The 27,707-nt window shown below is 38.6% G+C and overlaps 1 protein-coding gene across 4 annotated transcripts; it reads left to right on the forward strand.

Moving 5' to 3' along the window:
* Positions 1-592: 592 nt before the first annotated feature.
* Positions 593-26,914, forward strand: TFRC (transferrin receptor). 4 transcript variants are annotated; one of them, XM_004278795.3, is made up of 19 exons: positions 593-674; positions 6,535-6,593; positions 7,151-7,361; positions 7,875-8,085; positions 9,234-9,383; positions 9,556-9,667; positions 11,237-11,350; positions 12,972-13,070; positions 13,452-13,591; positions 15,083-15,240; positions 15,961-16,080; positions 17,226-17,311; positions 17,538-17,601; positions 18,786-18,853; positions 19,565-19,623; positions 19,820-19,901; positions 21,897-22,118; positions 23,105-23,245; positions 23,868-26,914. In XM_004278795.3, the coding sequence occupies exons 2-19, from the start codon at positions 6,558-6,560 to the stop codon at positions 24,108-24,110; spliced, it is 2,316 nt and encodes a 771-aa protein (XP_004278843.1). In that variant the 5' UTR covers positions 593-674; positions 6,535-6,557; the 3' UTR covers positions 24,111-26,914. The 4 variants fall into 4 exon arrangements, with proteins under 4 accessions (XP_004278843.1, XP_049566324.1, XP_033259714.1 ...); XM_049710367.1 differs by lacking the exon at positions 593-674 and having other exon boundaries at positions 4,845-6,593; XM_033403823.2 differs by lacking the exon at positions 593-674 and having other exon boundaries at positions 4,845-7,361.
* The last annotated feature ends 793 nt before the right edge of the window (positions 26,915-27,707 follow it).

Below are 27,707 nucleotides of genomic sequence, written 5' to 3' on the forward strand. Positions count from 1 at the left end.
TGTACATATCTATATTCTTTTTTGACTCTTTTCCATTATAGTTTATTACAAGATATTGACTATCGTTCCCTGTGCTATTCAGTTGCATTTTGCTTTTATTTTTCCTTTTTACTTATCCTAAGTATTTCTGATGCTGCAAAAATATTCACAACATGGCTTTAGTGACTACCTAATATTCCATCAACGACATACACTTTAAAGTGTTATTTCAGTGTAAGTATCCAGCATTTACGAGTAAACGCTAACACCCTTTGACCTTGCACTGCAGGGCCAGAAGACCGGTCAAGGTTAGACGGAGGGCTCCGGGAGGAAGGGCTGCCGCCCGCGCGCCAGCCGGCCAGCCGAGGACGGGAGGAGGAAGCTTGGTGCGCCACCCCCTCGACCCCTTCCGGCACCTGCAGTCTGGCGCCTTTTCCCTCCGACCTCGCTTCCTCGGGTCCCGCGCTCCAGCGAAGGGCCCCCAATCCGGCTGCGTGCCCACCCCTAGCCCCGGGCTGTCTGTTTCCAGAGCGCCTCCTAAGGTGTACGTGAGGCAGGAAGTGACGCAAAGGGTCTCCGAGGATCTGGAGAGGGCGGGAGACTATAAACGGCAGACTGCAGGCAACCAACCCATCAGAGGGCGTCAGCATCGGCCGGTGACGGGTAGTGGAGCGGCGGACCCGGGAGGCGCCTGTGTGAGTGACACGCTGCTGCTAGAATCCCGCTGACCCTCCTGCCCTCCCTTCAGCCTGCGGGGCTGCTCCGAGCAGTCTCGGGTGCGGCCCTCCGGCGTGCAGTCCAGCAGCCTCGGGGAGTCGCCGGGGGCGCGGGAAGGCTGCAGCGCCTCCGGGTGGGGCGGGAGGGGATGCGCGCCGCGTGGCGGCGGGGAAGGGGTTGCGGCGGAGAGCAGAGTAGCCTGCAAGTGCAAGCAGGGTAGAGCCGCGCTGCAGAGAGGGGCTGCCCTACCTTTCTCTTCCTCTTGGTGCCCTCCTCCTCTCGGCCCCCGACCGGCGAATGGATTCTGTTAGGGCCCTGAGGGCGAGATGAGGGGTGCCCCACTGTCGCTCTGCGCTCCGCCATTCTTCTTCCGGCTCCTCAGGCCACCCGGATCCCTTGTCCTCAGTAGCTTGCCCTTAAAAAATGCAGGCCCTCGTGGGACAGACCTAGCCTGAGGGCTCGGGAGCGAGGCGTGAGCCACGCTGCCGCAGCGCAGAGCCGCTGTGCGGGGAGCACGTGGCCGCTCTAGGAAGAGTTCCCAGGGAATGGCTGTCGCGGTGCGTGGGTGACCTTGAGCTCGTAGCCTTTGGATTCCTCGGGGCCCTCCCGGGCCCTGGTCTCATCGCTGTCCTCGACTAGATTACTGTGTCCTGGGCATTTAGGCGGGGGTTTCTATAAGCTGTATATTTGAACTCTAGTACAACCTGATCTTTCAGCGCTGCCCGTTGGCCTTGTGTGTGGGTTCTCAGTTTTCCCAAGGCAGAAGCCGACTGAAAACCGCAGGTGTTGATATTAAGAATATTCGGATTGCTAGGCCCTCCTCACTAACAGATGGGAGACTGTAGGTATATAAGACTTATACTTTGTGAAAGCTATGGTCTAGAGACTAAATAAAAGCTATTTGGATTGGAATCGGCTTTTGCCTTCAGGAAATTAGGGATATGGTATAAAAAGGCTGTGCCGTATGGTATAAATGGGCTTAGAGACCCATTGTGTCAGTTTCGGGTGGACAGCTTTCTAAGCTCGTAGTGGGGAGAGTGGGTAAGTTGTGACTTGACTCGTGTTAACGTCCTCCCTCTGCCTACTGCTTGTGGCGACTTTGGGTATACCAAGGAAATTGATTGCTGCTGCTTTTTTCGGAGAAGATTGAAGTAGGAAATAGTTGCCCTGTTACAAATATTTGGATACCTTTATTCTAGGTTTCGATAGGACTTTGGAATACTAGATGCTGATTCTGTGGTCTCTGAGCTAGGGAGTTTGACCTTACTGACAAAGACATTTAAGTGATTTCCAGAAGTGGTTTTCTACCTTTTTTTTTTTTTTTTTTTTTGGTGGTATCTTATTTCCCCGACCGGGGATCGAACCCACATCCCCTGCAGTGGAAGCTCGGAGTCTTTACCACTGGACTACCAGGGAGGTCCCTGATTTTCTGCTTTGAACATTAAGGTTAGGCTATCTAAAGTATACTTGTTTGCCCTGCTGTTTCCCCCCCCCCTCAATTTTGGATTATAATAAACTCAATATGCTTCACAAGAAAATCCAGAATTTAAAAAATTTTGTCATTGATATGAAATATTTTCCAAAAGTCTATATATAGCATAGCATCCTTTAACTTTTCTTTGATGGAATGTTCTGACAAGAACATTGTAGTGGTGGCTGTGAACCTAGCCTGTGCTGAAGATTGTTGGATAGCAAACAACTCAGCTAACTCTGCCCTAAGGGGTGACATTTATTTGCCTCTGATAATGTAGTTATCTGTAATGGAGAAGGCTCCCAGCTAAACTTGAATCAGACAACAACTGAAAGCTCCTAAAAATGATTCTCTGAGGCTGTTTGGAACTCTTCTGTGTGTGTGCCTTCTGTCTGTTCTCGCAGATGAGCACTACACAAATAGACCGCAGGGACTTCAGGTGGTCCTGACCTTCAAGTTGAGCAATCTTTTTTTCAGAAAGCTAAATAGGAATGAAGATTTTGCTTGCTTTTTTTTTTGATTTCCTCCACTGCCTTTTCATTTTAGGCCCGGAAAGTTAACTCTGGAAGCTAGTAAAGACCTTGACCAACCGTCTCTTTACAGTTTTTCTACTTTTTGAAGTTTCCCTACTACCCAAGCTTTACCCAGTGATTTCAGGATAAAACAAAATAGTAGCAAGGATGGGAAGATCCCACGTCCAAGGTTTTCATCATATTCTCTTTCATATAATTTCCAAATGATATGAAAAGTGAACTTCATATACATTAAGCATGCCCCCGTACGTTAACAAATAAAATATCTTTAGTCTTTGTTGATTATGATATAATTGCATATCAAGTATTATAGGATAGGGATATCAGTCAGAGAAGGCTTCATAGAGATGGCCCTTGAGCAGATCCTGGAAGAAATGAGTAGGACTTTAAGAACAGAGGAAGAATGTTAGTGGGTACAGGCAGGGGCTGGATTCTGTCTCATTTTGGAGAAGATAGAGGGCAGCGAAGTAATTAGGTAGTGTAGGTCTCTAGAACAGAGCCTCAAAAGCAGGCAGAGGAATTTCATTTTATGTGATCTCCAAGGACTTGAAACTGTGGCTTGTTTTCTAAATTGAAATGGGCTTGTCAATAATAACAAATAAGTGTCTTATTTTTATTTCAGGTAAAGTGGAGTAGCAGCTTTGGGTATGTTTTATATATAGGTGAAAGTATATTTTGGTACCTGATCCCCACAGCCCTTTAGCTGTACATATTTTGTACAGAACTATTGTTTTAAGACATCCCGAAGTAGCTTAAGACCATAAGATAATTACTGTATTTAAAAAAAAATTAAATAGAAATGCCACATTTCAAGAAAGTAGGAATAAGATGATTTGAATTTGAAAGAAGTTTGGGGCTGTAGTCTAGCGAGTACCTTTGCTTGCCTCCTGTCTTCCATCCCATGGCTCAATTAAAAAACATTTCAGATCTTCCTTCCATTTCATGTTCAAAACATGTGGGGCTCTGGTTTTGCTTACCTTCATTTTCATTATTGTGAGAAACTGAATAGTTTTCCCAGTTATCACTGAGAACACCAAAGATATACAAGATGCTAATATGAATAAAAATCAAGGTGATGTTTGGTTTGTCTCTTGTAATAGATTGTTAGCACTGGTGGTGACATCTTGAAAGAAGCCAAATAATGGTTGTTTGCCTTTTATACGTAGTCTTGTAAGAGAACTACTTGTTTATAGACTGGTATATAACTGGTATGAAAAGTTTCTCTCCCATGCTTTTAGAACACGTAAATTAGAGTTATTTCAGTTAGAAGAAAATTCATTAAGGGTTCTTTGAAATAGCTTTACTATGTGTGAGATTATTTTGAAAGAATAACTCAATTTTGTTATGTGTAAAAACTTCAGGAATAACTTTTGTGGATATCATAGAATTAATTGTGTTCTTCACAGATGTGGGGTTAAATGATGGAGTTAAAATGGAAAGTACCTAGGTCACACTTTTTTCCCTCTGACTTGATTTCTTTTATGTTATAGTCTTAATGTTGTGTCTGGGGATTGAAAATAGAAATAGAAAATAGAAATAGTGTATCTGTTTTCTCAGTAAAAAATATACTTTTAATTATACAAAAACATGGCATGTGCCATGTTTTTTCAGACTTGCAATACTCAATCTCATTGTTTATTTAAATCTTTTATGTAGATCATTTATTTAAATATGTTGTCACTTTAGTCTTTAAAACTAGAAGCCTTGAGGAATGGCTGGGTCAGATGAATATTAAACTGGTAAGCTGTTTTTTCCTAGAAAAGGCTGATTAAAGTTGGTTCAGGGTGGGGCCTTCTAGTTCTGGCTCTAGTGATTGGGTCTGTACGGTTCTGGTGCAGTGATAGTGATAAGCTTTTTGTACCACATGGGGCAAGAGATTGTGCTTCTAAGAATATGACCTATTGCTTATTGGCTCCGGTCTTTAAAGCTTGGGGAGTAAAAATTGTTTTTTTGTTAATAGGTTTTGATAGACTTTTCTAATGCCAGTTTTTATAATTTCTTTGTTTTACAATCTGCATATATATCACAGCTTGCTTTGTGCAATGTGGGTGTTAAATGTGCTATGAGTGTACTTGTAGTGAAGGAAAAGCTTTAAAATAGTATGAAATAAATGTCCATTTTTTTTTTAATTTTTTTTTTAAATGTCCATTTTATACATCTCAACATACTATCACTTTCAAGCATCTAGATGGACTCAAACCAAATTAATTTAAAAATCTAGATTTCAGTTAATACCTACGCTTTAACTTAAGACTCTCTCTTGGTTACAGAAGTGTAGTTTGCTTTGAAAAAAGTTGAAATTAATTTCTTAAATTTCTGGAGATGAGAACGCGCTTTCTATAAAACCAGTTTTATAGAAACCCATTGGACTTCATTTTTAGATTATCAGTTTTCAGCCTCGAGCAAGTCACTTAACGTCTCAAATAACTGGCCTTTTCATCTGTAAAATAGCATACTCTGTTTTTCTTTTACCTATTCTTTTTGCATCGAAGATCTATCAAATCATTTGTTAGGAACTGTTCATTTAATCAGAAAGATCAGGTTCTCTCTCCTTTTCTATTGGCGGTGATTTGTTACGGATTTGTGTAGCATAACCAGTCTTGACTTAATTTTACTTTTGTTAGGTTTTTTTTTTTCCAGGTGCTAGTCTATTTTCTTTTGTATTTGTCCCTTTTCTTTGACTACTAAATTCAATTACTTAAATCTACTTACCATGGATAACATTCTAACTAGTTTTCCTCACATTTTTTTCTTTTTTAAATAAATTTTTTGGCTGCATTGGGTCTTTGTTGCTGCGCACGGGCTTTCTCCAGTTGCAGCAAATGGGGGCTGCTCTTCGTTGCGGTGCGTGGGCTTCTCATTGCGGTGGCTTCTCTTGTTGAGGAGCACGGGCTCTAGGCGCACGGGCATCGGTAGTTGTGGCACGCGGGCTCAGTAGTTGTGGCGCATGGGCTTAGTTGCTCCGCGGCATGTGGGATCATCCCGGACCAGGGCTCGAACCCGTGTCCCTTGTGCTGGCAGGCGGATTCTTAACCACTGCGCCACAAGGGAAGTCCCAGTTTTCCTCACTTTTTTTTTTTTTTTTTTTGCGGTACGCGGGCCTCTCACTGTTGTGGCCTCTCCCGTTGCGGAGCACAGGCTCCGGACGCGCAGGCTCAGCGGACGTGGCTCACGGGCCCAGCCGCTCCGCGGCATGTGGGATCTTCCCGGACCGGGGCACGAACCCGTGTCCCCTGCATCGGCAGGCAGACTCTCAACCACTGCGCCACCAGGGAAGCCCCCTCCTCACATTTTTAATTAAAAAAAATTTCAAACCTACAGGAAAAGCTGAAATAATATTACAATGTATATCCATTACCTAGATTCACTGATCGTTAACCACATTTCCTTTATTTCTTACATACTTTTTAAACGGAACTCTTTGGAATTAAGTGACAGACATCACAATACTTCATTCTTAAATTCTTTGGCATTAATCTCCTAAGAACAAGGGCGTTCTCCTCCAAAAAATGCAATACCATTATCACACTCCTAAATCTAATATTGATACAATCCTGTTATCTAGGATACAGTCTATATTCAAATTTCTTGTTTCTTCCAATAATGTCCTTCAAGCTGCCCACCCCCTGCCCCAATTTAGATCTAATCAAGGATCACACTAAATTTAGTTGTCATGTAAACTAAATATTTTGGTTAAAGACCGTTTCTAGAAAGGTGATAATATATTTAAAAGGATATTTGATATACAATAATCTAGTGTGGTAATGAAAAGTCCTCACCAGTCTGATACAGTGGTATGTATCTCATTATATTAATTCTCTATTTTACTACTAGGCTCTTCTGTGTGGCAGCTCGCAATGATGGATCAAGCAAGATCAGCATTCTCTAACTTGGTAAGATTTTCAGTAAGAAAGATTTCTCTGTCACCAGTTTGCAAGAATACGAAGTATACAAGGATGGCTTTCACCCAGTAAGCAGGAAATAATACCCAAAGCTGTCATCAGGTATTCATTTATATTCGAAGTGGTGGTCTTGAGGCGTAACTGATCTCACAAAGGAAGGGTATATTCAGTCTTGAGTAGAGCTAATTATGGAAAATCTTGTAAGAAGTTTCAGGGCAGAGAGACAATCAAGTAGATAAGATGAAGTAAAGAAAGCACTGGTCAAATTGTATACCAGTAGACATGCATAAGAGAAACCCTGAATGAAAAGTCTGAATGAGATGAAGGCCAGTGTGTGATCCAGCCCTCATCTGCCGTTGACAGAACTGGGCACAGAGGAGAATGCTGATTTGAAGGGGGAACTTCTTTTTCCTTGAGAATGTATAGCAAGTCATAGTAATGGCCCAATAATATGTATAACACCTCACCAAACTTTCTTTAACTGTCCCTATTCCCTTTCTTCTCTCATAATGCTTTCTCTCTGTCCTTTTTTCTTTTTTAAATCTCAGTTTGGTGGAGAACCATTGTCATATACCCGGTTTAGTCTGGCTCGGCAAGTCGATGGCGATAACAGTCATGTGGAGATGAAACTAGCTGTAGATGAAGAAGAAAATGTTGACAATAACATGAGGGGTAACCACACCAATGTCACAAAACCAAAAAGGTTAAATGGATATATCTGCTATGGGACTATTGCTGTAATCGTCTTTTTCTTGATTGGTAAGAATGGCCATTCAAAACTTAAATGTTCCTTGTCACCAACTCTAGGAATTCTGTCCATCCAGCTCAGCAAACATTTGTTTCGTACCTTTTTATGTGCCACTGTGCAAGGCACTAGGAATACAATGATGGCTAAGACTCTGTAGCTGCCTTTGAGGTTAACCTGGTGGGAGAAGAGAGACACATGAATCATTTCAGTGTAATGTGCAAATGTTATACTAGAAATATGCACAGGATATTTGTAGCATAGACCCTGGACCTGAGGATTCAAGGAAGGCTTCGGGGGAAGAAAAGGTACCTTTGCTTTGAAAAGGTAACTGTTTAAAGTAAAATTATTATATAATAGATTGGTTTAAAATAGACAAAATGGAGATGCATTACTTACTTTCAAATGGCTTACAATTTGATTAAAACCAGTATTTTCAAGGGTTAGCTGAAAATATTAACAATTCTTATAGGAATAGATTATAAATGAAATTCTATGAGTTCAGCTCTGAAACTTTTTATCCTTAGGATTTATGATTGGCTACTTGGGCTATTGTAAACGTGTAGAACCAAAAGCCGATTGTGAGAGACCGGCAGGAAGAGAGCCTTCGTGCACAGAGGAGACAGAACCTTTCGAAACAGAAGAGCAGCTCCCCGAAACACGTCGCATATTTTGGACAGACCTCAAATCAATGTTGTCCAAGAGACTGGATGCCATAGACTTCACCAGTGCCATCAAGTAAGCTTGAGCTGCTTTACAAGTTCAACCTCAGTGCCTACACAAATATTGATTATTAGGTGCAGTGGAACAAAACAAAGGTGATAGTCTGGAGGAAAAGCTTTATACAATAGGCGAGACTTCCCATGTTCAGTTAGAGCGTAAAGAGTCAGTAAAGAACTCAAACTATGTTGTTAGGAAAAAATGTTAGAATTTCTGTGGGGACTCTCCTTTTTTTAAGAAAATTCACAGGCTCTTGATCTTTTTGTCGTCTGGTTCTTTGTAGCCTGTTGCTTGCTGTCAGACTTCCTTCTGCTCCGATTTTCCGTCTCAACCCCTTGTAAGTCATGCTGAGCCCTGCTACTATCCATAAGGGCATCGGTAGCCTTTTTCATCCTCTAGTTCAGAACTAACTTGACTGCCCAGCTTGATATGTCTCTAGTATTTCTTGATTTCTTCTGGTTCTCACTCAATCTATACCCTAAGAAGTGTCCTTAAGGTTCCTGTCCTTAGATTTTTAAGGTCTTCTTTGGACACATATCTAACTCCGTATAAAGAACAAATCAACTTTTACCTTTTGTTAGCCCCCTATAATTTCAATGGTACAGTAATTCTTTTTGTCTTAAATTAGAAATCTTGGCATTTTTTACTTCATCTGGTGAATACTTCTGTGGATACTGTATATTAGGCATTATGGATAAAGTGAGGATAAGGTCTATCAAAAAAAAGATCATATAACTAATATGATGTGGATACTTACAAAGAGTCATGGGAAAGAAAGCGGAACGAAGAGGAGTTTTGCTTCCGGGGTATTCAGAATGCTTCAAAAGAGTGAAAGTTGAAGCTGTAAATCTTGAGTTCACCAGTAGCAATACTTTCATTTTGCTTACAGCAGATCTTCTGGAAGCTACTCATTTCCCCTAAAATTACCCTAAGCAGATACATCAGATAAAGAGGTTTTAACAAGTTTGAAGTCACAAATTCCCTAAAATATGGGCACACAGATTTTTTCTTCTAAGCTTGTCTCTATCTGGTTAATCCAGGATTTTGGGTCACAGTTAATTTATTTTTTTGACTTACGCTTTTAAAACGATTTGCTTGATACTTGAGTTCAATGTTTATTTTAGGTTAAACTTTAGTTCATTTAACAGTGACGTTTTTTCCTCCAGGATGCTGAATGGAAATTCTTATGTCCCTCGTGAGGCTGGATCTCAAAAAGATGAAAGCCTTGCTTTTTACATTGAAAATCAGTTCCGTGAACTTAAACTCAGCAAAGCCTGGCATGATGAACATTTTGTTAAGATTCAGGTCAAAGGCAGGTATGTTGAAAGATGGTAACCTTATTTTATAAGAAGTAGCTATTCTCAGGTGTGCTAATTATAGCGAAGACCTTCAAAATAAATAATGCAAGTCAAACGCTAAATGTATTAAATCCATTTAATTTGTTTCTCAGGAATGCCTTAGCTTCATTTTAACTTAATCTTTTTCTAGCAATGCTCACAACTCGGTGACCATAGTGAGTGAGAGTGGCAGCAGCAGTACGGTGTACCTGGTGGAGAATCCCGAGGGTTATGTGGCGTATAGTAAGGCTACGACAGTTACTGTGAGTAAGGCAAAACCGTGCGTGAGACATTTTTCCCTGTTGAATAGCTCAAAAACTCATTGTCTTTACTGTCCTTAGTATAAATTTACTTACAAAATGTAACTGACCTTGGGATATTTTTTGTTCTCAACCCTCCTAAGCCACAGTTAAAATAAAATCCCAAGTCCTCATCTTGGTTAGCAAGGCCCTCAGTAATTCTCCTGCTCCCCTCTTTGCTCACTCTGCTGTGGCCACTCTAACCTCCCTGCTGTTCCTCAAACCCTCAAACTCAAGCATGCTCCCACCTCACGGCCTTTATAGAAATCGCCTTTCCCTTTGCCTGGCCCACTCTTCCCTTAAATATTAGCATGGCTTCTTCCCTCACTCTGTGCACGTCTCTTCCCAGCATTACCTCCCTAGGGAAGTCTTCCTTGATTATCTGATCAAAAATGTCCTTCCTCTAATCACTTCTCCTTATCCTGTTTTATTTTTCTTCCTAGTACTTAAAGCACCTGACTTTATTTACTTGTTTCCACACTAGAATGTAAACTACATGAAGGGCTAGGGGTTGGTTTCATGTTCTGCTATGTCCCAGAGTCTTGGACAGTGCCTGACACATGGTAGTATTTACTAAATGAATTCATGTATCAGGTACCCCCTTATGTGGGGACAGATATAAATAACCGTCTCAGCTGGAGTCTAATCTTAGTTTGGTTCTTTAATGCTTGATCTTTTAAAATTTAGGCAAATATGGCCAAACTACTATAGAAATTAAAAAACAGCTAGATAGATCTGTTTTTTAGGTTAAAAACCACAAATTTATATGCTGGGGTCTATCTAAAAACTGCCTTCTGAGCCAAATGAAGTTTTAGGGTTGTTCTCTGCCTTCCTGCTTTACCTGTGCTGTATCACTTTCCCACAAGCCAGTGGTTTGGAGGCGGGTAGATTGTTCTGTTAAAGAACGTGGAGAGTTTTGGTTCACCTGTGAGCTTTCTATATTTAGATATTTGGTTGTTAATGTCAGTTTATAGCTGTATGTCTGAACTCTGATAGAGTTTAGGAGCATTATGATAACAGCTTATAAAAACATCTAAAAGTTGATCTATGCAAGTCATTTTATTATAAAACAATTTTCAGACAGATTTATTATCAGAACTTTTAGTTAATTCTTATGTCCTCAATTGTCTGGAGTTCAAGTGTGGGAACATTATGTAATTGGTACTGCGTTGGCTAGCCTACCATATTTATATTGACAGATGTCTCTTTGCTTAAGGATATCTTATTATCCTTTCTCTTCCCCCCAAATATCTGAAGCAATGTAAATTAATTGATGTAAATAATCAATGTTAATTAAAGGTATCATAAGATAATAAATGGCATGAATGTAGGAGACCAGAAATCTTGACTTCACTCCTGTTAACCCTGACCAGTTTCGACTTTAGAACTCTCATATATTCTTTCCTGGCCTCGGCCTTCTTTTTTTTCTCTCTTGGTTTTCTCTCTTGGGTTTGACCTGTAAAATATTTGGTGGCAGACTCTGTCGCTATTCTGATACCATAATGCTCATTGAATCTAATGTCTTTATTCTAGGGTAAACTGGTCCATGCTAATTTTGGCACTAAAAAAGACTTTGAGGATTTAAATATGCCTGTGAATGGATCTTTAGTGATTGTTAGAGCAGGGAAAATTACTTTTGCTGAAAAGGTGAGTATGAGTTATTAAATACATTGGTATCATAACATTCTTCAGCTAAATGGTATTGTTAATTTTCTTACATTCTGAAAACCATCTGTCTTACACTCTCATACCTGATAATATAATTTATTAAAGTACTCTACAAACCAAATAAGTTCCAGTTATCTAAAGTTATAGGATACTTCCAAAACTGGCATATCCACATGGAGTATTTTGCAGTCGTTGTCTTTCAATAAAAATGCAATAATCAGAAATGCTTAAGTGAAAGAAGTTTAAATTGTGTCTATGTAACTGAGTTATATATAGAATATATTATATATATAAAATTCAGTTATAACTATGTTTTCTAAAAAGGAAAATTAAAAGTCACCTACACAGGGCTTAGAATGGAAAGACAGTGGCTGTTTTGGATGGGTTTTTATTATTTCTCTTATCTTCTGAACTCTCCTTAAGAGTTAGTTAAACTTTGTTGTGCAGCCACATTGAATTGTTTCTTTTTTACTTTTTAAATTGAGTTTAATCCACATACCATAAAATTCACTCTTTAAAGTGTATAGTTCAGTTTTTAGTATATTCACAGGTTGTGCAACAATCACCATGATCTAATTCCAGAATATTTTCATCGTCCCCTAAAAAAACCCCATACCAGCAGCAGTCACTCCCCATTCCCCGCTCCTAGTCCCTGGCAATCACTAATCTACTCTCTGTTTCTATGGATTTGCCTCTTCTGGACATTTTATATGAAGGGACTCATACAATATTTTGCGTCTTTTGACTGGCTTCTTTTCACTTAGCATAATGTTTTCAAGGTTCATCCACGTTGTAGCATTAAGCAGTACTTCATTTCTTTTGTTGGCTGAATAGAATTCTACTGTGCGGATATACCACATTTTGCTTGGCTACTTGTCAATTGATGTGTCCACTTTCTGGCTTTATTAATAATGTTACAATAAACGTTCATTTACGTGTTTCTATGTGAATAGATATTTCTAATTCTCTTGTGTATCTACCTAGGAGTGGGATTGCTGGGTCATATGGTAACTCTGTTTAGCTTTTTGAGTATATAATATTTTTGAAATGACAACATTTTAAAAATGGAGGAGAGGTTAGGTTAGTGGTTGCCAGGAGTTGAGGGTGGAAAGGAAGTGGGTGTGGATATCAAATGGCAATGGGAAGGATCTTTGTGGTATTAAAACTAATTGTTCAATATTTTGATTGTTTAGAACTTAATACACACAAACACAGAAATGAGTACAAGTAAAACTGGGGAAATCTGAATAATATTAGTGGATTGTATTGTATCAATGTTAATATTCAGGCTCTTACATTATAGTTTTGCAAAGTTTGACTAATGGGAGAAACTGGGCAAAGTTTACAATGGATCTCTATTACTTCTTAAAACTGCAAATGAATCTACAATTATCTCATTAAAAATTTCAGTTAAATTTTTTAAAAAAGAGTTAAATTTTAAGGCAAGTATTTTTTTCTAAACATATAAGCTATTTGAAACATTGGGAGTACTGGTGTAGTCTGCTGTAACCCTTTGTCTTTCAGTATAAGTTCAGTATGTATTCTTCTAATTTTGGTTGATTAGATCTTCATTTTCTGAGCTTTACCTGTTTTTCTTTAGGCTGCAAATGCTGAAAGTTTAAATGCAATCGGTGTCTTGATATACATGGACCAGACTAAATTTCCCATTGTTAATGCAGATCTTCCAGTTTTTGGACATGTGAGTTTTTATTTCTTGAGTAAATGAGTTACTGGGTTCTCCAAATTGTTGCTGGATTCCATCTACATTAATAGAAAGAGAACTGTGCCATCCTTAAATACTCTTTTTCCCTTGGAGAGTTTTAGCAGTAAGTGAGAAGATGAATTACATGACTTTGAGACCTAATTATTACTTATTGCTAAAAGTACTTTATCAGTCGTATCTTGAATTGAGAATTTGACATATGCCATATAAAAGTAAGAGTCACATATTATAGAACCACTCAGACTTTCAAACTTTAAGGTGCTAAACCAAACTCAGGTTATAGCCCCATACTGAATTTGAATCTTATAGGGATTTCTTGAATAAATGCCTGAGCTAATTATTCTTTTGTTTTACTAGGCTCATCTGGGAACAGGTGACCCTTACACACCTGGATTCCCTTCTTTCAATCACACTCAGTTTCCACCATCTCAGTCATCAGGATTGCCTAACATCCCTGTCCAAACAATTTCCAGAGCTGGTGCAGAAAAGCTATTTCAGTAAGTTCTCATTTGAAAACTGTAATGCAGGGTCAGGTTTTATGATTAGGGAGAAATAATAATAATTTGTTGATTTGATAAAATCTTAAAACAATTGGCTATAATTTTCCACATTTTGGACATTTTGAGGATGGTTAGCTGTTAACTTGGTGTAGATAAAAATGAAATTTTTCCTCCATAAAGTGATCTTAATAATAGACATTGGATTTATAAACTCAAGGAGTCCTTGTTCAATCCACCCAGTGAATTTCTTGTGTAATATTCCTGGCATAGCTTCTGCTTAAGTACTTCCTGTGGTAAAGCATTTTGTTACCTAGGCAACCCGTCCAATTATTGGAGATCTATAAGAATTTGTATTGAGCTGAAATCGTATTCCCTGGAACACTCATTAGTTCTGGATTTTCTTTTGAAGCAACAGAATGATTCAAGTTTCCTTGTCTATAGATTGAATATCCTCAGTTCTCATGACCGTTCCCAGATGCTTTATAGTCATGATTAATCCTTCTGGATATCTCCCTAGTGTATTAGTACCCTCTTTAGAAATAGAACTCAGTCTGATTAGAGTACATGTCATTAATTTTTATCTTGATCTGGATATATTCCCCACTTGGTATTGGCATGGGATGTCAGTCTAGTTTCAAAACTCATGTGAGCATTTATTTGCTATGTGACATAGAACAAGTCACTCTTAACCCCATTGATCATGTTTCTTTGACTTAATCGGATAGCTATAAAGTATATTCTACTTAGCAGGGTTACTGGTATCAAATGAAGAGCCATCTACATGTAAGGACTTTCAAATATCCTATATGGCTATTAATAATGCTGTTTAAGAGGTTTTTGTAATGGATGATTCTTTTTGACTAAAATCAAACTGAGAATCAGTTAATTCTTCCTACCATCTACAAGTCTTTCCTAACCTATGAAGCCAGCCCCTTATCTTCTTGTGTAGTGGGGAGTAATGATGTTTTGACATATTTATGTAAGTAAGCCGTTTTAGAGTAGTCAGTGTTTGAATAACACAGGAGGAATCAGGTAGGGGAAGATATCTAACCTAACTACCAGCAGCATGAGAGTATTCTTTCTTAACTGAAATAAGAATGTATACTACCCTTGTTAGTGGAGAGTTAGGAAACAGGAGAATATATTAATGGACTTTTATGTATAAGAACTTCCTTCCGAGTCCATCTTGGAATCTATTTCAAATGTAAATTGTAGCTATGTCTCTGGCAGAAAGGCACACATCAGATGGGATAGGTCATACTTTTAGAAAACATTGGTTAAATTAGGAAGTAACTCATGATTTTCAAATGACCGCCTACAGATCAGAGTAAAAACACAAATGTTTGGCCACTAGTGAATAATTTTGTATGTTCTGTTTATATGTCCTCTTAACCTAGAACTTTACTGGACAGTAGGAAGGACTGACTTTGTAAACTGGGGGGAGGTTAACAATAACTCAGAACTCTGATCTCTGTTTTCTACTTCTAGACATATGGAAGGAGACTGTCCTCCTATTTGGGGATTAGACTCTTCATGTAAGCTGGTATCCTCACAGAACAAGAATGTGAAGCTCACTGTGAACAATGTGCTGAAAGAGATAAGAATTTTTAACATCTTTGGAGTTATTAAGGGCTTTGAAGAACCAGGTAAAGATCCTTGGGGGGTTTTCGTTTGTTTTGTTTTCCTTACTCTTAAGGATGTGGCCAGAGGGAGGGAGTGCAGGAAGGCTGACTTGGCTTGGTTTCCTGAAATGCTAAATCTTATCTGTCCTAAAGGAACTGTTCAGGTGTCAGTTTTAGTGGGAGGTAATAAGGCACTAGGAAATTAACTTGTCAAAAACTGACCATTATGACTAGAAAATCTCTTGTAAGTTATTAAATAGACCAGAGGTAAGCAAATTTCTTCTTAAGGGGGCAAATAATAAACATGTTGCAGGCCATACAGTCTCCACTGCAACTCTTCAACTCTGCCATTGTAGCATAAAAATAGCCATGGACAATATGGGCATGCAGGCTGTAGTCTGCCAATGTATCTGAATGCCATCAAATAATAATATTTGGTAAGGAAAGCCCTTGGACTTCAGTGCTTATTAGACAACTAGCACAAATAAGTAGTCAGTGAGTAACCTTATTGGTAATGTAGAAAAAGAGTAGCAGTATGAATAAGGGAAAAGAGATCAGTATTGTCATGTGAATTTTTTAATCCCTAGAGTCCTAAGTCAGATCTGAAGGAAGGCTCTCTTACCCTTAATACGTATACTACATTTTTACCCTTCTACTAATGTGCTTACTCTAGACTTCAATATTAGAAAACAATTTAAAAGCTGATTGTATAATTTATCTTTTTTTTTTTTTTTTTTAATTAAGATCGCTATGTTATAGTAGGGGCCCAGAGGGATGCCTGGGGTCCTGGAGCTGCAAAGTCCAGTGTAGGAACAAGTCTCCTATTGAAACTTGCCCAGATACTTTCCGATATGGTCTTAAAAGGTAGAGTACAAATTTTGAGAACTTGAACATCTATGTACTGTATTTCTAAATGTTATAATATGCTTTGCTCACTTTTGCCTATACTCTTATGGTTCACTTGTGTTAGACCCTGAATTCTTAAGTACAAAGCAGGTTGCCTTTTGTTGTATCTGCCTTTGACTTTGAAACAGCTTTCTGTGCAGTGCCTTCATTGTACTGGGAATCATGAGTTTCTTTGAGATGCTGGAAAGCATTATATTGGGCCCTAAATTCTTAGTTTGACATATCCAGAATGATATGGCAAATCTAACATGGTCCCTAAGGAATCTATTTGAAAGCAAGCAGTGTCATACCTTTGCACTAATGCTCTATAGTTTTGTTATAAAATGATAATATATAACTTAAATATTTATAAATACAACATAGAATATTTATATATTTGATTTATAAATATATAATATTATAAGTATATAATTTGTTTATGTAAGAAAGGCTTCCTTTCAAGCCTTTCTCCCATAGTACTTGCCACTCTTTTGTACCCACCCACATGCAGACCCCCACCACATTCATGAATCTTTGCGTCATAGGGTAAGTTGCAGTGCTTAACTTGAATACAAAAGTACATTAATGCAGAAAAGTATATACCCAGGAGAGGGGGAGGGATGGAGGGTAGTGGCACATGAAACCCCCAAAGGAGCTGTCATTAATGTAATTTTTCTGAAAACTCACTCTTTTCCTAAACTTGAATTTGTGAGTTTTAATTTTATTTCAAACAGTTGTTTTTAAAGTAATCTAGTGTTTTAAGTGACTTACCTCTAGGCAAATTGTTTTCAAAGAAGATACTTTGGCTGTGATTTCAAATATCTCTTGGTCTGGAAGTTATAAGGGACTCAAAGAATGGAGGGTAAAAGAGTGAGGTCTAGGAAGCTGGTCCCTACTATGTACTTAAGATCTTATTTTCAAATGCTCTCCTATCCTGTTCTTTGCTATATTACTTTAAAATTTTATTTCTATTTCTTATTTTGGTTCTTTCACCTGGGGCCTCAAAAGGAAAAGAAATATTTCTGAATCTGCAGGCTTGAATTAGAAGTTTCTGATTTCATCTTAAGTCAGTTACCTACCTATAACCTTTACCAAGACAAAACTAACTTTCTGTTGTCTTTTAGGTCAGTTTAAACCCAGCAGGAGCATTGTCTTTGCCAGCTGGAGTGGTGGAGACTTTGGAGCTATTGGTGCCACTGAATGGCTAGAGGTATTATCTATATATCATCCATACCCAGAATGGGCACTCGAACTTGTATTGGCTTAAGCTGTCCTCCAGAAACCATGCTCTTTTAAATGTGATTATATCACTTTTACCTTTGTATATTTAGTTTCAATAGAATCCAAACTTAAACAGAAATCCCTAATAATAGCTACTGTCTGTGATAATTAAGTTAATACATATTAGTACATTTGTATTTTTCCTTCTCTTCTAGGGATACCTTGCCTCCTTGCATTTAAAGGCTTTCACTTACATTAACCTGGATAAAGCTGTTCTTGGTAAGTGTCCTTTCATTAGCCGTTTATAAATTTATAAACTACTTACAGAATAGTAGAAGAAAGCTTTCTAAAGCAGCACTTGTTACTTTTTACAATTTACATTGGATATAACCAGATCAAAAGATTAACTTAGTTTCCTTTTTTTTTTTTTTTTTTTGCGGTACGCGGGCCTCTCACTGTTGTGGCCTCTCCCGTTTTGGAGCACAGGCTCCGGACGCGCAGGCTCAGCGGCCATGGCTCACGGGCCCAGCCGCTCCGCGGCATGTGGGCTCTTCCTGGACTGGGGCACGAACCTGTGTCCCCTGCATCGACAGGCGGACTCAACCACTGTGCCACCTGGGAAGCCCTAGCTTCCTTTTAAATAGTGGATTAAGTTATAGAATGGGTACAGACTGCCTTGTCTAGAGCAATGGTCTTAATGTGGTCCCAGATCAGCAGCATCAGGATCACCTGGGAGCTGTTAGAAATGCAAAATTTCAGGCCCTACTCCAGACCTTTTGAATCAGAATCTGGAGCATAGTGTCCAGCAAACTGTGTTCTAACAAGTGCTTTAGGTGATTCAGTTGCACTAAAGTTTGAGAACCACTAGTTCTCTACTTTGGACCAGAAGGAACTAAACCATATCAATAGAATGGTATTATTTCTAGAGACTAATTCACAACTTGCTAGATTGTGGCATCATGGATAGAAATACAAGGTAATCAAACTTCTGAAAGAGTTCGGTGTTATTTAACGTACAGATGTAGCTAGTGGATGAACTGGAGAGTAATGAAATGTCTACTTTGGGAATAAAAAGGCGTTATAATTAAACTGAAATTTATTAGGTTAGTCATTATTGCCATTTTACCTTTGCAGCAGAATGTACTGAATATAGCAAGCTTACTGTAGCTAATAGATGCCTACCCTAACATGGGTGAACCAAAAAGATACCAGAAAAACAAGTCATTAACATTAAATATGCAAACTCAAGGAGTAAGAGCTTCAGTTGAGTGAAATTAGGGTTATCAGTCACGAAAGAGCTTGACCCAACCATTTTTTTAAATCTACTTCATTAAGAGGATAGTTGTTGTATATGCCACTGATCTAGGTTATTGTCTTCCTGTTTGCCAAGTAGTTTTATAGAAGTAGCACTGTGCAAATTGCTTGACTAAAGAAAGAGCAATGTTAAAATAATCTCTTTGCAGGTACCAGCAAGTTCAAAGTTTCTTCCAGCCCACTGTTGTATTCGCTTATTGAGAAGACGATGCAAGATGTGAGTGTATACCTACTTATGAGAGTGTAATATAAATTAGACAAAAAATTAAGTTGAAAAACATTGATATTTAAACTGTAGGTGCCCACAGAGGTTATCTATAGAGTCAGAATGTTAAGGAAGGTTTAAATGAACTTGAACCATACCTGAGACTTAAATAAGAAGGCCAGATGAGATAGTCATTGAATAAAAACAGACATGTGAATGAGTGAGGAACAAAGTTTCCCTGATGGGATTAGAGACAATATATTGGAGTGACTGAAGTTGGAGAGAAATAAGGGTCAGGGAACTTGACCTTGATCCCATGGGAAACTAGGGATTGCTATAGGGTCTCCAACAGGGCAGTAATGTGCTTGCAGGTTAGGCTGGCAGTAGTATAAAATGTGCTGGAAGGAAGAAACCAGAAAGAAGAGAGGCAGATCATAAAGACTAGAGAGGGCTTTTAAAACTGTGGGGAAGTCACCTTTAAAATGTTAAGAAGGAAAACTTTTTTTTTCTCACCATAACTAGAGGAACTAACAGCACGAGCCTAGTAGAAGTAACTTCAGAAGTTTGGGATTGTTTTAACTGTCTTAAATTTTTTTCAAGAAGATATAATAAAAAATTTAATATTTTTAATAAATGTTTATAGAGAAAAATGTTAGTGACTAGCCTGAATGAATAAGTCCAGAAAGGTTCACTGTAATGATAAAATAATGTCTTATTTTACAGGTGAAACATCCAGTTACTGGGCTCTCTCTATATCGGGATAGCAACTGGATCAACAAAGTGTAAGTTGAGATAAGTGAATGAATAGCTAATAGAAAAGCAGAGTCACTCAGTAAGTAGCACCTACTGTGTTAGGTAGAGGTTTAAACATAACCTTGCAGTGAGTTAAAATTTACTTGGGGGTGGGGTAGGGTTGCATGTAGCACAGTCTTTTTCTTTAGATAACTTTCTAAAAACACATTCCTGCTTTTCTTGCAGCGAGAAACTTTCTTTTGATAATGCTGCTTTCCCTTTCCTTGCATATTCTGGAATCCCAGCAGTCTCTTTCTGTTTTTGTGAGGTAAGTCTGAAGAATGCTATGGCATTATATCTTAGATCTTCTTTCGTCAGTTTTGAGGCCAAGTTTCCTAGAGTGCTTAGTATGTTTTGAGAAGTTAGATACGTGCAGTTATTGTAATGTCCCTTATTATCAGTCTTAAGACAGAATTTTAATCTCAGCTTAGTTAGCATTTGAGTTTATTTGCTAAACTACTTCAGTTATGCATGATGAGCTTTTTTGTTTTTGTTTTGCGGTGCGGGCCTCTCACTGTTGTGGCCTCTCCCATTGCGGAGCACAGGCTCCGGACGCGCAGGTTCAGGGGCCATGGCTCACGGGCCTAGCCTCTCCACGGCACGTGGGATCTTCCCAGACCGGGGCACGAACCCGTGTCCCCTGCATCGGCAGGCGGGCTCTCAACCACTGCGCCACCAGGGAAGCCCCATGATGAGTTTTAATAATAAGGCCGTCTACTGAACAGTGCAGTATAGAATATTTCCTTCAAACAAAGTTCTACAGGATAATACTGTTCTTGATGCCTGTTGAAATATGGTTGTAGATGTTCATCCTGAAATGTTAGTCTCTTAAGGAGGGATTATAGATAAAGGCAGAAAAACCAAACAGAGGTAAGATTTTTAAGAGACAGAACTTTGAACTGACCAAGTTGGAAAACAAAATTGACTTGGTACAAGAGCCAGTTAGAAGGCACTAAAAACCAGGCAGAGTAAAAAGCATGATGAAGGCTTCTGTGCTGAAGGCTAGAGTTGGAAGACCAGCTCCGTAGCAGGCTCTTCGGAGGTGTGAAGAGATCCCAGAGTTAGTCTAAGGGGTCAGGGTGGAAGCTGTTGACTTCGGCATCAAATTGATGACGCTGTAGAGGCCAGGTCCTTAATAGACTTCTTACCACTGGGTGTTTTAGCCTGGAACTAGGACGGAAAGGTGTGAAGTGACGGAGTGATGAAAGATCTGGATTTGGAGATTAACATAGCTGGAATTCCCCTGACTTTCTGCTAGAGCAACAGTATGAATGGTATTGAAATATCTGGTCATTATGTCTATTTAGTACTTTAGGAAGAACTGTCAGGTCCTAGGGTTGAGGAAACTTATGGATGATTTCTGTTGACCTTCAGAAGTCATGTTTTTTTTAAATACTTCTTAATGATTCCTAGCAGTGCTGGTTCAGAGGTATAGGTAATACAGATATATACAGTCTGAAAGTAAAGAATCGAGGTCAAACCAAAGGTTTGGCAATGAGATTATCACCGGGGACAGTGGTAGGGAATAGAGTTGAAGAAATAGCTACTAGGGGCTTCCCTGGTGGCGCAGTGGTTGAGAGTCCGCCTGCCGGTGCAGGGGACATGGGTTCGTGCCCCAGTCCGGGAAGATCCCACATGCCGCGGAGCGGCTGGGCCCGTGACCCATGGCCGCTGAGCCTGCACGTCCGGAGCCTGTGCTCCTCAACGGGAGAGGCCACAACAGTGAGAGGCCTGCGTACCGCAAAAAAAAAAAAAAGAGCTACTAAAGTTGTCCAGTGAAAGTGGAGAGGAGTTCTTGTGAGCATCAAACGGTCTTGTTAGAAAGGTAACATGTATGAATGGATGAATGCTGCATGAAGAAGGAGGTAAATTTTTGTCTAAAAGTAACACTTTATATTGAAAGTACATTTCACGTGTGCTCTCCTCTTTCCTCATTAATATGGGCCAAACTTCCCAGAGAGAAGGGAATAAGGATATAGCCTCAAGGAATTTGGCTAGAAATCTGTTTAGGGTCTGTGATGTGATAGAACAGGGATTCTGTGGAACCTAGAAGACACTAATCATTCCAGGAGTAGGCTAGGTTCAGAAGAACTAGCAAAAGCCATATCTTCTTAAAGTAGTGGATATGAGACAAAGTTGGAGTAGGAATATATTAGAAGCAAAGGAAGAATTACAGTTACTATTACTTTGATGGGGAAACTAGAACGTGAGGTTCCTAGTCTTACAACCCACCTGAGTACATTAACCTACTTTTGTCTTCCAGGACACAGATTACCCTTATTTGGGTACTCCCATGGATACCTATGAGGTACTGAATCAGAATGTTCCTCAGTTGAACAAAACGGCACGTGCAGCAGCAGAAGTAGCCGGTCTGCTTGTGATTAAACTTACCCATGATGTTGAATTGAACCTGAACTATGAGATGTATAATGACAAAATACTTTGGTTTGTGAGAGAAATGAACCAGTTCAGAGCAGACATAAAGGTGAGCACTAACTAAAATCAGGTTCTTACTGCCGAAGTATCAAGCAGTTTGAAGAATAATGTGTAGCTGTTCCTGGGCAGCATGATTGGTAGCCAAAGTATGTTTTAAAGTGAACTGAAGTATAATTTTGCTTAGGATCCATAACTCATTTGAAAGGGAAGTTGGGAGGATGAAGGTTATAGATATAGGATAGACCACAGCAAGTCTTTCAGAATCTAAAATGGTGTTAAGCTTTCTCTCATTCATGTATTCCAAGCAACCCATAAAGAAGTTGGGCCTAGAGAATATAAAGATCTCAACTATGACTCTGAACCTATGAGTTTGGGCCACATGTGCCTTGCAGAGATGACATGGATGGAGAGAGAACATAGCCAGTGGTTCAAGTGTTATTTAGTGTTGATCCTTTGTGTCTAATATTCAAACATTTGATAAAACCAAATTAATTAATAAGTGGCTTTTATGGTACTAGAAGTCAATTTAACAGATCCCTTAAATGAAGTAAATCATTGATAACCGAATCCTAATTATTAGGATTGGCTTACTTGAAACTAATTGTAACTGATCAGAAACTGGGACTTACCAGATGGAAATAACTAGATTTTGAAGTTCACTGAACCAAAATGTTTGAAGTTTGCCACCAAAGGGAAATTGAACCGGAAAGAATATACTACACAGGATTATATACTTTTACTAAGTACATTATGTTACATTTCTTGATGAGGATGGTTTTCTTATGAGACTAAGAATGGATAACTGTACTATCTGCTGAGCTGAAATATGAGTGTGTTACGAGTTTATAAAGCTTGGAACCTCCTGTACAAGATGGTTAAGTCTAGCTTTTGCTGGCTTGAGATTGTCTGTGAGTCTCACCCCCTTCTATCAGAATCATTTCAGTTAGTACACCTAAATTTAGAAAGGTATATAGAATAACATCCTTAGAAATATAACGTCTAATAAATAGTGAGTTTAATGTCTTTCTGCTTCAGGAGATGGGTCTGAATCTACAGTGGTTGTATTCTGCTCGTGGAGACTTCTTCCGTGCTACGTCTAGACTAACAACAGATTATAAGAATGCTGAGAGGACAAACAGATTTGTCATGAGGGAGATCAATGACCGTATCATGAAAGTACGTAAACCCTTAGAAAAGGAGGAATTCAAGTATGTGCATTTTTAATTGGTAAATCTTGTGTTTCTAAAAAGTAGAGTAATAATTCCAGGAGCCTAAAATCCTTTGCTGCTTTAGAATTCAGCACAAATTTTAACTTTTACTTATTAGCAAGGTATAAAGCCAACATATCTAAACTGGAAATACAAAAGACATTTGACGTCATATTAACTTTTTTAGGCTTTAAAAACATTTTAAAGAAGGGATCATTAATGGTTTTTAGCTGTCATTTTCTCTGTATTTCTGTTTAATTTAGCCCTTAGCTGCTTTTAGCCTAGTCTGCTTGTAAGAAGCAGAAGACTGCATTACAGTGGAAACTTGTAAACCTTCCCTATATAGGCTCTGACCAAAAAAAAAAAAAAAAAAAAAATACCCAATGCAGTTAGAGTTTACAAAGGAATTGACAAGTTGCTTTACAATTTTAACATTAGAAGATTAGTAGCCTGTTCTCAACATTCTTAAGTTCAGGGAAATTTTAACATTTGAAGTGAGAGAATGACAGTTGTTTTACTCTATCAGGTCCTTCCCTCACAACAAAAGTCACAGCACTGTGTAAGCTCCCTTGTATGTTTTGTTTTCGTAGGTGGAATATCACTTCCTGTCACCCTACGTATCTCCAAGAGAGTCTCCTTTCCGACATATCTTCTGGGGCTCTGGCTCTCACACTCTGTCAGCTTTACTAGAGCACTTAAAGCTGCGGCAGAAAAATAACGGTGCTTTTAATGAAACACTGTTGAAAAACCAGTTGGCTCTAGCAACTTGGACTATTCAGGGAGCTGCAAATGCCCTCTCTGGTGACATCTGGGACATTGACAATGAATTTTAAATGTGATACCTATAACTTATATAAGAACATCAGGGTAGTGTGGTTCCTAGACTTGTGTTGGTTGTGCTAAATTTTCAGTAGGGCTACAAAACCTAATATTGTTAAAATTCTACCCAATCTTGGTACTAATAGATGTCTTTAGGCAGCAGCTTTTAATACAGGGTAGGTACCTGCACTTCAAGTTAAAGTGACTAACCACTTAAAAAAATGTTCACGATAGAATATTTTCTCTGATTATCTCTAGGGTTTTAAGTGCTTTGTAATGGTAACTGCCTCTTTCCTGTTACAGTTATGAAAAAGTCAGAACCATTTATGTGAACTATTGCTCTAAATCCTAAGTACGTGAACTGGTATCTTTTGAATTGGAGGAGGAAGGTGATATCTGCTGAAGGTGGAAAGTGGTAGCTTAATGTGATTCTCCACCTTCACTGGATGCTATATAGGAGATCCCAGGCTGTAAGGCTTTACTCTCCACATGAGATCTCTGCCTTCTTTAAGGATTTAGCTCGTTTCCACATCTGAAAGTGAAATAGTTCACTTTCAGAAGAGATGGGACTTGTTTTCTTGCCAGTGAGGTCTGAAATAGAGGTCCTTCCGCTGCATAAAAGGAGGCTCAACTGTTTATCACAGGAGTAAGGCCTTAATGTGTTAACCTCAAGATTATGTATGAAAAGAGGAGACCAGAAGCCAAAGACCTAGTATATTTTCTCTTCCTCTGTCCCTTGTCCCATAAACCTTTGTTAGTTTTTTGTTTTCGTTTTTTCCGAGGTATTTTGAAAGAGAACCAAGTTTTAGGTGTTTAATTTCAAACTCAGTTCGTCAGACTTTAAAGAACACACTGCCAAATTTTGGCCAAAGTGTTAATTTTTTGGAAAAGCTTCCTGTCATTTTGGCACTGAGATATTTATTGTTTATTTATCAGTGACAGAGTTCACTATAAATGGTGTTTTTTTTATAGAAGATAATTATCGGAAGCAGTGCCTTCCATAATTATGACAGTTATACTGTCGTTTTTTTTTTAAATAATAGCAGCATCTGCTAATAAAACCCAACAGATACTGGAAGTTTTGCATTTGTGGTCGACACTTACGGGTGTTAGAAAACAACCGCAAGCCAAATAAAATTATAAAGCTAAGTCTTGGAGAAGAATTAAATTTAATTAGTGGTTGCTAATCAAGTTAAATTTCTATTTAGCTAATCAGATAAAAACAGCAGTTCCCCTAAATGCAGTGAATTGTGACCAAGTTATAAATTAATGTCACTTAAAAGCTGTGATCGTACTCATACATGCAAAATTTTACAGCTCAATTTATCCAAGGTGTAACTTTAATTCGAATTTTGCAAAATTTCCAGTACCTTTGTCACAAACCTAACTCACATTATCGGGAGCAGTGTCTTCCATAATGTATAAAGAACAAGGTAGTTTTTGCCTACCACAGTGTCTATATCGGAGACAGTGATCTCCATATGTTACACTAAGGGTGTACGTAATTATCGGGAACAGTGTTTCCCATAATTTTCTTCATGCAATGACGTCTTCAAAGCTTGAAGATCGTTAGTATCTAACATGTATTCCCAGCTCCCTATAATTCTCTTTTAGTTTTAGTTGCAGAAACATGGAGGTCATTAAGCATTTGGTGGATAACTTTAACCACTGTAAAATAAAATTACTTCCTTCAAGAGTCTTTGTTTTTAAACCTAACGTTGTGTTTTGTTATATTTGTGGTTTCCCCAGGTCTTCTGTTTAGCGGGATAGTGGCATACATTTATAATGTTTGCTGTTGTCAAATGAATTTAACTTTATCCCCTTATTTGCATGTTATCTCCTATAAACTTAGTTCATACAAGTTTGAATCCAGAATTGACCTTCTAGCTTAAAGCAGGGGAAACTTATATAGGAGTTTGGGGGGGAGGGAGGAGTGGAGGGTGTGGGGAGATGAAGCTTGCAGAAAGGTATTTGATCATGTCTCCCCAACCATTAGGATTTGGTGGTTATAAGTTAAACATAGATTTGAACAAATAAGTTTGAGGCTACATCAGTTAGGACTTTATTTTCTACTCAGCCATCATTATAAACCTGATAATCAGCTGTTTGTTCTAAGGCAGTTCAATACTGTCGCCTAAGAAAAACTCCACAGGGTCTCTTCAGATTCTTAAACTTAGTGTCATTTATGTAAGTTAAAATAGATGTAGATTAATACGGTCTCACTGATTTGACCATTCACAGTCTATTTTAGTCTTTACGGTGTTTTATCTTGAACTGATATTTAGTGGTAAGTGAAAAGGTCATAGCTGGGATTCCTGGTTTGAGTATCATTCTTTATCGTATTTTAATGAAAGTTCAGTGGCTTCAAGGCATATTATGAACAATGGGCATATATTTTACAACAGTAAATCTCTTCAGAAAACTTTTCTGTAGATAGGACTAAGTTATTTACAATCAAACAAGTCAGTAGTGGTAAGGGGCTTAATATTCCTGAATGAAATGTGTATCTGACTAGTGACAACCAACTGGTCTTCAGATTTTTTTTGTTTTAGATGTCATGTGCATTTTGAAGGTAAAGCATAAAATGAATGAGCTTTGTCATGATTCACTATTCTAGAACTTGCATGACCTTTATTGTGTTTCCTTTTGAATGTTCTTGAAATTTTAGTTGGCTAAACATGGTTTATTAGACTTGTCAACTTACTGCTCAGCTGTGTCTTCGTAAACAAGTGATATGCCCTTATAATTGTATACAATCTGGTATGTGCAACAATGTGGAGATTCCTTATCTGATTTAATAAAATGCTTGAACACTGTTGTCATTTTTAATAGACTTTTTAGATCAGTTTTAGGTTCCCAGGAAAACTGAGCAGAAAGTACAGAGAGGTCCCATATACTCCCTGCCTGCACACTGCTCCCACCCCAGTTTCCCCCACTATTGACATCCTGAGAGCCCCACCCCCAAGAAGTACCTTTGTCACAATCAATGAACCTCACTTGACACATCATTATCGTCCATAGTTGACATTACGATTCACTCTTGGTGGTGTACATCCTATGGGTTTGGACAAATGTATAATGACATTTTTACTATTATGGTATGACACAGAATAATTTTACTGCCCTGAAAATCCTCTGCGCTCTGCCTCTTCATCTTCCCTTCCCAGGAACCCCTGGCAACCCTTGATATTTTTACTGTCTCCATAGTTTTGCCTTTTCCAGAATGTCATATAGTTAGAATCATACAATTCATTCAATCTAGTTTATTCAGATTGGCTTTTTTCACTTAGTAATATGCATTTAAGATTCCTCTGTGTCTTTTCATGGCTTGATAGGTCATTTCTTTTTAGTGCTGGATAATATTCCATTGTCTGGATGTAACAGTTTATTTCTCCATTCACCTACCAAAGAACATCTTTGTTGCTTCCAAATTTTGGCAATTACGAGTAAAGCTACCATAAACGTGTACAGGTTTTTTGTGGACATAAGTTTTAGTTCATTTGGGTAAATACCAAGGAGTGCAATTGCTGGATTATATGGGAAGAGTATCTTTAGTTTTGTAAGAAACTTCCAAACTGTCTTCCAAGGTAACTATACCATTTCGCATTCCC

The sequence above is a fragment of the Orcinus orca genome, chromosome 5, assembly GCF_937001465.1.
Source record: "Orcinus orca chromosome 5, mOrcOrc1.1, whole genome shotgun sequence".
NCBI classification, from domain to species: Eukaryota; Metazoa; Chordata; class Mammalia; order Artiodactyla; family Delphinidae; genus Orcinus; species Orcinus orca.

What these genes read in the sequence shown, in the direction of transcription:
- TFRC (XM_033403823.2), top strand. Translation starts at nt 7,112, where the DNA reads ATGCTTTCTCTCTGTCCTTTTTTCTTTTTTAAATCTCAGTTTGGTGGA. An exon ending in GACTTCACCAGTGCCATCAA is followed by an intron (nt 8,086 to 9,233) that starts GTAAGCTTGAGC and finishes TTTTTCCTCCAG; the next exon opens with GATGCTGAATGGAAATTCTT. An exon ending in AGTTCAGAGCAGACATAAAG is followed by an intron (nt 22,119 to 23,104) that starts GTGAGCACTAAC and finishes TTTCTGCTTCAG; the next exon opens with GAGATGGGTCTGAATCTACA.